Source organism: Centropristis striata, chromosome 15, assembly GCF_030273125.1.
Source record: "Centropristis striata isolate RG_2023a ecotype Rhode Island chromosome 15, C.striata_1.0, whole genome shotgun sequence".
Taxonomy (NCBI): domain Eukaryota; kingdom Metazoa; phylum Chordata; class Actinopteri; order Perciformes; family Serranidae; genus Centropristis; species Centropristis striata.
The window spans coordinates 2,434,140-2,444,551 of NC_081531.1; the positions used below are offsets into that span (position 1 = coordinate 2,434,140).

General features: G+C 36.5%; 2 protein-coding genes across 2 annotated transcripts; one reads left to right on the forward strand and one right to left on the reverse strand.

Annotated features, from left to right (window-relative positions):
- Positions 1-629: 629 nt before the first annotated feature.
- On the reverse strand, positions 630-6,134 carry LOC131986604 (E3 ubiquitin-protein ligase RNF26-like). Its single transcript, XM_059351640.1, has 2 exons — positions 6,034-6,134; positions 630-4,041 (listed from the first exon to the last, which is right to left on the reverse strand). The coding sequence occupies exon 2, from the start codon at positions 4,033-4,035 to the stop codon at positions 2,770-2,772; it is 1,266 nt and encodes a 421-aa protein (XP_059207623.1). The 5' UTR covers positions 4,036-4,041; positions 6,034-6,134; the 3' UTR covers positions 630-2,769.
- Positions 6,135-8,837: 2,703 nt separating this feature from the next.
- Positions 8,838-10,090, forward strand: LOC131986962 (histone H1-like). Its single transcript, XM_059352102.1, has one exon. It carries the CDS (start codon positions 9,221-9,223, stop codon positions 9,908-9,910), a length of 690 nt encoding a protein of 229 aa, XP_059208085.1. The 5' UTR covers positions 8,838-9,220; the 3' UTR covers positions 9,911-10,090.
- The last annotated feature ends 322 nt before the right edge of the window (positions 10,091-10,412 follow it).

The window sequence follows — 10,412 nt, forward strand, 5'->3', positions numbered from 1 at the left end:
AAAAAAAATCTGCCCATTCATTTCAATGCAAAATGAGAAAACTTGTCACTTGATTTATTCCCTCAGAAATGTTTTTCAGGACAACACTATGGTCTCGATCGCTAGTAAAAAATCTTCTTAAAGACAATCTGATGTTAATAGTGTAAATAATGGCCCCATTTAGAAGAAAATAGAAGATAAAGAATCGTATGATTTGGGGCGGGGCTACCTTTGATTGACAGGTCACTAACAAGGAGAGAAGCAGAACAATGCGAATCCACGGCAACGAGTCAATAAAGTTATATATAACGTTATATAGATAGAAAAGAGGACGTTTAGCGGTTTGGTCTCATAACTTTGAGCCTTTCACTGTATTTTCACTTAATGACAGTTTATTTGAACGTTTTGTTCATTAAATGTTTGTTCAGCGTTTGGTTGGACTAACAGACAACTCGATGCTTCCAACGGGACACAAACCAACAGGTGACGTCACGCTGACTACGTCCATTATTTAAATACAGTCTATGGCCTGATCTGATAAATGCTCGACAGAATGAATGGGCACAAATAACCACAGAAACACTCTGAAATCGTGTGTAAAGCCTTCCAGGAAGAGTGGAAGCCGTTATAGCTGCAAAAGACGCACCAACTCCATATTAAAGTTTTATTTATGTACTTTTGTCCATATAGTGTATTTGAATAAAATAATATGCACAAGATTCTTTGTTTGCAAACAAACCTCATTCCAACAACGGTCACGCTAACAAACATCAGAGCGAACAGACAGAACAGCTCCAGTGAAAATATTATTATCTTTACAGAGTGACCGTATGAAAAAAATAACGTTAAATATGATGTGTAGTCTGTTTCTGAAAATGAACAAATAACTTGTGCAAAAGTTAGGGCAGTTATTTTTCAAGAAAGACAACAAAAAAACACTTTTTATATTCATGCAGAACCTGCCAAAATAAATAAAAAATAATTGACTTGATAACTAAATTGATTGTCTTTATTTAAAAGATGCATGAATTTTAAAAAAAGTGCATGAATAAATCAGTTTGGGAAAATAATAAATAAAATATAGAAATTTGAAAATGAGTAAATACATTTAGAAAAATGCAATAAATATATACATTAAATATATATAATGTAAGTAGATAATTTAATAAAAGGAAGAAAAATTACACATTAAATTTAAGTTTTGAAAAAAAGTAAATAATAAAATGGGAATAAATTCAAAAGGTAAATAAAGAAAATGAAAAATCATTAAACATTGTAATTTTATCAAATAATTAATTCCTAACTGTATTTATTTTAATCTTTTTATTACATTAAAAGGACATTTATTCATTAACTGCTACTATAGATTTTAGCAGCTTCTGTCCTTAGCAGGAAAACAGCAACAACAAAGAAATCTTTCAGTTATTCTGCAAGTTTATTCACTGAACACAATTAATAAATAATAAACTATAAAAATGTTCACATTCATCACAATAAACGTCACGACGGTCTCGCGTCTAAAAGTTTTAAATTATTCAGAACATTTGTGCATTTATAAGCAGAAAATCAAGGAATAAGGTTTTTATAAAGAGAAATAAACAATGTTTTAGCAAAGTGTTAAAACTAATAAACATTCAGATGTTCAGTCTTTAACATGTTGACAACTTTTATTTTACTTTAAATAAATATAAATTAAATAATAGAACAAAACTTTTTTAGGAAACTTCAGTCTTTGGCACAAATATTCAGGTTTTAATATTAATATTCATCATCACACTTAAGAGCTTCTCTTTAATTTTGGCATTTTGGCAAACAAACATTAAATAAATAAATATAAATATATATAAATGTTTCAGAGTGAAGCTTCAGGAACAAAGAATGGTAACACTTTACAATAACCATCATTTATAAATGGTAAACAGATAGTTTATTAATGTTTATTCATCATTTATAAACAGTTTATAGGCATTTAGAATACTAAATACATAATTTATTAATGTGTAACTAACTTCATCATTTATAAATGACAAATAAATGGTATATTTATGTAAGTTTATAATTATTTTAGCATGAACAATTACATTTTAATTAATAGTTTATCAATAGTTTTAGTTGCACTGATTATAATATTTTTAACACCACATAAAGTATGTTAATGACTTTGAAATGATTCATGTACCTTTAAGAAATTGTTTGAAAACATTTAAAGATTAAATATTTATATGTCATCAAACATAAACAGTTCATATCTGACTCACACTGACCTCTGCTGGCGAGTTTATCACAAAACTGGACACATTAATATTCAACAGGGCAATTTATCAACAGAGGATGGCTGCCGAAAGTAATTATATAATATTTAATTAATTATATAATTCATATTTTCAACTTTTCATCTCATAATTATGACTTTTATCTCATCATTTCCACTTTTTATCTCATCATTTTGACTTTTTATCTCATAATTTTGACTTTTAACCTCATAAATTCTACTTTTTATCTCAAAATTATGACTTTTATCTATGACTTTTTATGTTGTAATTTTGACTTTTTATTTCATAATTTCTCAAAATTATGACTTTTTATCTCATAACTTCAACTTTTATCTCCTAATTATGACTTTTCATCTGATAATTATTACTTTTCATCTCATCATTTCGAACTTTTTAACGTCATAATTATGACTTTCCATTCACTTTGTAAATGGTTAATAATCGGTCTATAAACATCACGTAGTTGGTTATTGTAAAGTGTTACCCAAAGAATAAATGAAAGTGTCCGGTAATGGCGTCAGAGGAACACGTCCATCGTCTGCGTGATGGGCCGGCGGCAGAGCGGGCAGCAGCGCTGCGGCGCCGGCCGCCGCTGGGTCAGGATGTCGGCGCAGTGGCGGCAGAGGCAGAGGTGGCGGCACGGCAGCAGCAGCACCGTCTTGCTCCGGTCCTGACAGATGACGCACTTCTTCCTCTCCTCCTGCTCCTTCAGCAGGCTGAGCAGCTCGCCGTCCGTCAGCGCGGCGCCACCGCCACCGCCACCACCGCCACCACCACCCTCCGGAGTGGAGGTTGTCGCAGCCTCGCCGTCCACCTGCTGCGCGGCGCCTGCCGGGTTCGATTCATTGGCCGGCAGCAGGTCGGCTTCGGCGATCAAAGCGCCGGGGTCCGTCACTTCCTGTGGTGCCCCGGCGTCGACCTCCTGATTGGGCGGGGCATTCTCCGGCAGAGCGGCGTCCAGCCCAAGGGTGTTCGTCTGGACGCGCCGCGCCCCGGCAACCAAACGGTTGAGGCCGAGCTGCGCGGCGAGGACAGGCAGCCTGCGGTTAAGTAGCAGCAGAGCCAGTGACAGGATGGCGGCGGCGGCTGCGAGGAGCACGGCGTGCGAGTCCACCGTGAAAACGGTGACGAACACGCGGCCCGCCGCTCCCAGGATGTCCAGCAGCAGCTGGCACGGCGCCCACAGCAGCACGGAGGCGCCGACCAGACAGCTGTACAGGAAGGTGAGCAGAGTCAGAGCCAGCTCCGCCACGCGGTGCACCGGGCTCGCCAGCGCCTCCCACGCGCCCGCCAACACGGACACGCAGTTCTGCGTGCCGATGAGGACGATGTTGACCACCGTGTTGACGAAGTAGAGCGCCAGGCTGAGCGCGATGCAGACGCCCTCGCACGTCTGCCGAAGGATGCAGCTCGCGGACGCCAGCCAGCCGTGCAGCAGCTCCTTGGCGCGCCACGCCATGTGGCAGGAGAGGTGCCCCACCATCTTAAAGCTCTCCAACACGCCGCCCAGCGCCTGCAGCCAGCTCTCCGCCACGTGTAGCGCTCCGCAGGCCGCCCGGGACACGGCCTCGGTGGCGGAGAGGAAGCAGAAAACGGCGCAGTTCCAGTATTCGACCAGGCCGGAGCCGCTCAGGGCGACCAGCGCGGCGTGCAGGGAGCCGCCCACGCCGGACAGGAGGCGGAGCAGCCAGCCGTACGTCCTGACCAGCAGGTCGAGCAGCAGGCCGCCGGCGTCCACACATCTCCCCACGGCGACAGACACCACGGTGTTCACTCCGTCCATCTCAGACTGAGTCAGACATCACAGTCACACATCAACAGCTCATATCTGACTCACACTGACCTCTGCTGGCGCTCGCACCAGTTCATCACACAACTGAACAAATTAATATTTAACAGGGCTGCATAATTATCAACAGAGGGCGGCTGCCAAAAGTTATTATACATTAATTAATTATATAATTAATAACTGTGACTTTTCATCTCATAATTTTTATTTTTTTATCTCATAATTTCCACTTTCGACTTTTTATCTCATAATTATGACTTTCCATCTCAATTTCTACTTTTATCTCAAAATTATGACTTTTTATCTCATAATTATGACTTTTTATCTCATAATTATGACTTTTATATCAAAATTATGACTTTTTATCTCATAATTTAAATTTTTATCTCAAAATGATGACTTTATCTCATAATTTCAACTTTATTTAATTATGATTTTTTATCTCATAATTTTCCCTTCTCATCTCATAATTTTTATTTTTTTATCTCATAATTTCCACTTTCGACTTTTTATCTCATAATTATGACTTTCCATCTCAATTTCTACTTTTATCTCAAAATTATGACTTTTTATCTCATAATTATGACTTTTTATCTCATAATTTAAATTTTTATCTCAAAATGATGACTTTATCTCATAATTTCAACTTTATTTAATTATGATTTTTTATCTCATAATTTTCCCTTCTCATCTCATAATTTTTATTTTTTTATCTCATAATTTCCACTTTCGACTTTTTATCTCATAATTATGACTTTTCATCTCAATTTCTACTTTTATCTCAAAATTATGACTTTTTATCTCATAATTATGACTTTTTATCTCATAATTATGACTTTTATATCAAAATTATGACTTTTTATATCAAAATTTAAATTTTTATCTCAAAATGATGACTTTATCTCATAATTTCAACTTTATTTAATTATGACTTTTTATCTCATAATTTTCCCTTCTCATCTCATAATTTTTATTTTTTTATCTCATAATTTCCACTTTCGACTTTTTATCTCATAATTATGACTTTTCATCTCAATTTCTACTTTTATCTCAAAATTATGACTTTTTATCTCATAATTATGACTTTTTATCTCATAATTATGACTTTTATATCAAAATTATGACTTTTATATCAAAATTATGACTTTTTATCTCATAATTTAAATTTTTATCTCAAAATGATGACTTTATCTCATAATTTCAACTTTATTTAATTATGACTTTTTATCTCATAATTTTCCCTTCTCATCTCATAATTTCGATTTTTCATCTTGTAATTTCGATTTTTTATTTAATTATTTCGATTTATCTCAAAATTATTACTTTTTATCTCAAAATTATTACTTTATATCTCATAATTTCGACTTTTTATTTAATCATTTCGACTTATTATCTCAAAATTATAAATTTTTATGTTACAATTATGCCTAAAGATGGGAAGAAATAAAAATGTTGAATAGTTTTTATGTATGTGCTTCCCTCCACTGAACTGCACTAAACCCCGTGTTGTCTTAGAGGACAGAGACAGTGGGGACAGAGGACAGAAACCCACTTCTCTGAGCTGAAACACGCTATAAACTACTGTTACTGTTCATAAGTGTTTATGAATGTTTATGCCGAAAGTGACAGCAGCTCCTGTTGATTCTGTTAAAGAACTAAAGTCAAACTTGTTTGTTTGTTTTATCTGGTAAACCTTAAATGAACAGATTTATAAATGGAGTCTGGTATATTAAAAAAACAAAACTTAATCTGACTTTAACTCTCGCTGCGGATTAACACACAAACCCACTCAGATCTAAACAATTCACAATATAAATTAGCTTCTATATATTTCATATTATTATTATTATTATTATTATTATTATTTTTATTATTGGACATTTATCTGTTTTTGGGTGAAGCCACACCCATCAGCGTTATAGAGACATTTAAATAAAAACAAAGGTTGTGGTGAAGAAGACAGACTGTCCGGTTTAACGGGACATAACTCACCGTGGACACATGGCGAGGACACGTTTAATCACCGGGACGTCTGGAGAAAAATACAAGTATTAGCCATGATGCTGTTAGCATGTTACCATTAGCTCCTTCTTCTTCTTCTTCGTCTTCTTTTTCTCCTTCTTCTTCTTCTTCTTCGTGTGGTTATTAGAGGAACGCAAACCGCCGTTAAAGCCGCAGAGCGCCTCCTGGTGACGTACTACTAGTGGTGACGTGACGGACCGTGCTGAAGCTTCGGAGCGCGTGTCGACAAATCCAGGAAGTGACGTCATTGATGACGTTTGAAACCTCGCTGGTTAAGGGAGTTGGTTTGAGTGTTGGTATCAGGTTGGTGTGATATACGAACATATATATATATACACACACACACATATATATATATATACACACACATATATATATATATATATATATACACACACACATACATATATATATATATATATATAAATACACACACACATATATATATATACACACATACATACATATATATATATATACACACACACACACATATATACACATACATATATATATATACACACATACAAATATATATATATATATGCATATATATAAAAATATTTTTGCCACTTTGCTTGTACTCAATTTTGCGGGAATCCATTGTGCTATATATATATATGTGTGTGTGTGTGTGTGTGTGTGTGTGTATGTATATATATATATGTATATGCATGTGTGTGTATATATATATATATACACATACATATATACACATACATATATACATATATATATATACACATACATACATACATACATGTATATTTATATATATATATATTTATATATATATATATATATATATATATATATATTATATATATATATATATATAATATAGATATTTATATATATATATATATATATATATATATATATATATATATATATATGCATATATATATAAATATCTTTGCCACTTTGCTTGTACTCAAATTTGCGGGAATCCATTGTGCTATATATATATATATATTTATATATATATATATATATATATATATATATATATATGCAAAATATGGCAAAAATATTCATTCTTAATAAAAATGAATATTCATATTCACAATCACTGTCTAATCTTTGGAAAACATTGCAAAAGTTTTAACATAAACATCTCATGTCCTGTTGGATTTATTCAAACATTGATTGAAATCATACTGACGCGTTGTTGTTTTTTTTACATTAATAGACTTTTACCATTACTCATAAATTAATCAAAAACAGATTAAATGAATGAATGAATGAATGGATGGACCACATTAAATCAAATTCAATGGTTCTTGGCAGTGATTATTCCCATGCTGACTCTGCTACAGACAGACAAGAGACCATCACAAATAGTTGAGATGACAATAAAGGTTTTGACCAGCAGGAGGTTTATGAGCACATGAATCCTCGAGAAATGAACCTTTTATTTTTAACCAATTGGATGGAAAGCTTCAAGGCTTCATGGGGCTTCATCTGGCCATCACTACTCACTAGGGACAGTTTGGGCGTTTTAAAAAGAACCACAATGACCAAAGGAGACATCAAATAGACTCAAAAAAAGCCATAAAAGACAGACAAAAGGCAATCATTTACCCAAAAAGACATACAATAACACAAAAAGACACAAAAACACAGAAAGAGACATACAATTATCAAGAAAAGACACACAACTACCAAAAAAGCCACAAAATTACCCCCAAAAAGACCAAAGGAGACACAAAATTACTAAAACAAAGTCATAAAAGACCAACAAAAGACATAAAATGACACAAAAATACACAAAAACACAGAAAGAGACATACAATTATCAAGGAAAGACACAAAAACTACAAAAAAGCACAAAATTACCCCAAATAAAAGACCAAAGGAGACAAAAAAATACTAAAATAAAGTCATAAAAGACAGACAAAAGGCAATAAATTACCCAAAAATACATAAAATAACAAAAAAAAAACAGCAAAACACAGAAAAGACATACAACTACCAAAAAAGCCACAAAGTTACCCAAAAAAAGACCAAAGGAGACACAAAACTACTAAAACAAAGTCATAAGAGACCAACAAAAGACATAAAATGACACAAAAATACATAAAAACACAGAAAGAAACACAATTACCAAGAAAAGACACAAAACTACAAAAAAGCACAAAATTATCCCAAAAAAAGACCAAAGGAGACACAAAAATACTTAAATAAAGTCATAAAAGACAGACAAAAGACATAAAATAACACAAAAAAAACAATTGGCAAGAAAAAACACAAAACTATCCCGGTGGCTCACTGGTTGAGTTCACATCAGTCCTTTAAAACCGCCCGAGGCTGCATGTCTCCACCTTCCAGTCTCCAAAAATGTCCCAAAAGAGACTTCAGAACGTGGACACAAAGACTTGACTTGGACTTGTGAAGTTCACACATGAAACGGAAATAAGAAACTTGCACTTTGAGGATTTTATTGACCAAATATTCTTTATCTTGTACTTCAGAGTTCTGTGTGTGCAGCAGCAGACAGAAACCTGATCCGAGTCCCCGAGTCTCGACACGTCAGACGTGTCAGGACTTGGCCCGCAGCCAGCAGCTGTACCTGCAACAGGTAAACGCAGCACAGATGTGTTTACTTCTGCTGGAAACTTGTGTATTAAAACTAGATAAATCACCTGACGGCAGTGGTTCCAGTCCGAGTCTGTCCTCTGACATGTCCTCTCACTGGGACACCAGCGTCCCATCTGACTAATGTCACTTTCGCACGTTTTTTACAGAATAAAGGTGGAAAGAAGAGTCTGCATGTCGAGTTTCCGGGCACTCTGAAGCCCCCTGACGTTAAACAGACGAGTTCTCGTCTCGGGACACGAGCTCAGTCTGAGGACACAGACGTCGTCTCACTCATGAGACAAAAGTTTTGTCTGAAAATGTCTTCGTTGAGTGAATTTTATCCTCAAACTGTGAGACAGAAAACACAAGTGAGGACTCCCTGCAGCGGGGCGTGGAGTGTGAGTTCACTCTCCAAGGTTCTCATGCGGTTCATAAAGACCGCCGTCAGACGGAGACGCCGTCAGTTGCAGAGACGCTCAGCAGAGACACAGAGACGCTCAGCAGAGACACAGAGACGCTCAGCAGAGACACAGAGACGCTCAGCAGAGACACAGAGACGCTCAGCAGAGATAGAGAGATGGCAGAAAACGCTTCAGACGTGGTGCCGGAGAAAGTTCAACCTAAGACCCCGAAGAGGAAGAAGGCCGGGGCGGGGCCGGCCGCCAACAGAACGAATGCGCTGACCCTGGTGAAGGTCATCGTCAGCGCCGTGTCTGAGATGAAGGACCGCCGGGGGACTTCAATGTACAAGATCAAACGGTATTTGGGGACACACGGCGTGGACGTGGATTCGTCCAACGGTCGCATCAACAAGAAGGTAAGAGGGATGGTGGACAACGGAGATCTTGTACAGGTCAGAGGGAAAGGCGCCTCCGGGTCCTTCAAGCTCGGCCCTAAACAAATGGCAAAGAAACCGGAGGCAAAGAAACCGGTGGCAAAGAAACCGGTGGCAAAGAAACCAGCGGCAAAGAAAGCGGCGGGAAAGAAACCGGTGGCAAAGAAACCAGCGGCAAAGAAAGCGGCGGGAAAGAAACCGACGGCCAAGAAACCAGCAGCCAAGAAACCGGCGGCCAAGAAAAAAACTACGGCGGCCAAGAAAAACGCAAAGAAATCAGCGGCCAAGAAACCAGCAGCCAAGAACACAGCAGCCAAGAACACCCCTAAAAAGAAGGCGCCAAAAAAGGAAACCAAGAAGAGGGCCGCCCCTAAAAAGAGGATAGCAGACGGTGGGAAGGCTCCATCGAAGAAAACTGGAACAAAGAAGTGAAGTGAAGCGGGTCCTTGATCAGTGAAACCAAACGGCTCTTTTAAGAGCCACCACGGCGTCTAAAGAGCCGGTTTCCACAGCACGCCGGCCCGCCAGGGTCCCGTGACTGCTTCATATTATAACAACATGTGGCTTCTTTTTTTGTTATTCCAGTGAAATGAGCTGAAGGTGAAGATTCGGGCTTCACGGCTGTCAGGTAAGTCAGTATTTATTCATTTAATTCAATATTTATTGAGTCACTTATTTTTTATAATAATTTATTTTATTATTGAGACATTTATGAATGAATGTATTTAATTTAGTATTCATTGAGTTCTTTTTTTTTTTTAAATTAATGTATTTTTATTGTATCATTTATTTATACATTAATGTAATTTATTATTTAGTCATTGTTTTTTTAAGTAATTTACTATGTATTTTTATTTATTTATTTATTTATTTATTATAATGGCAGCTATGTTCCTCCGAAACTAACATACTTATAATATTATATATTAAGATA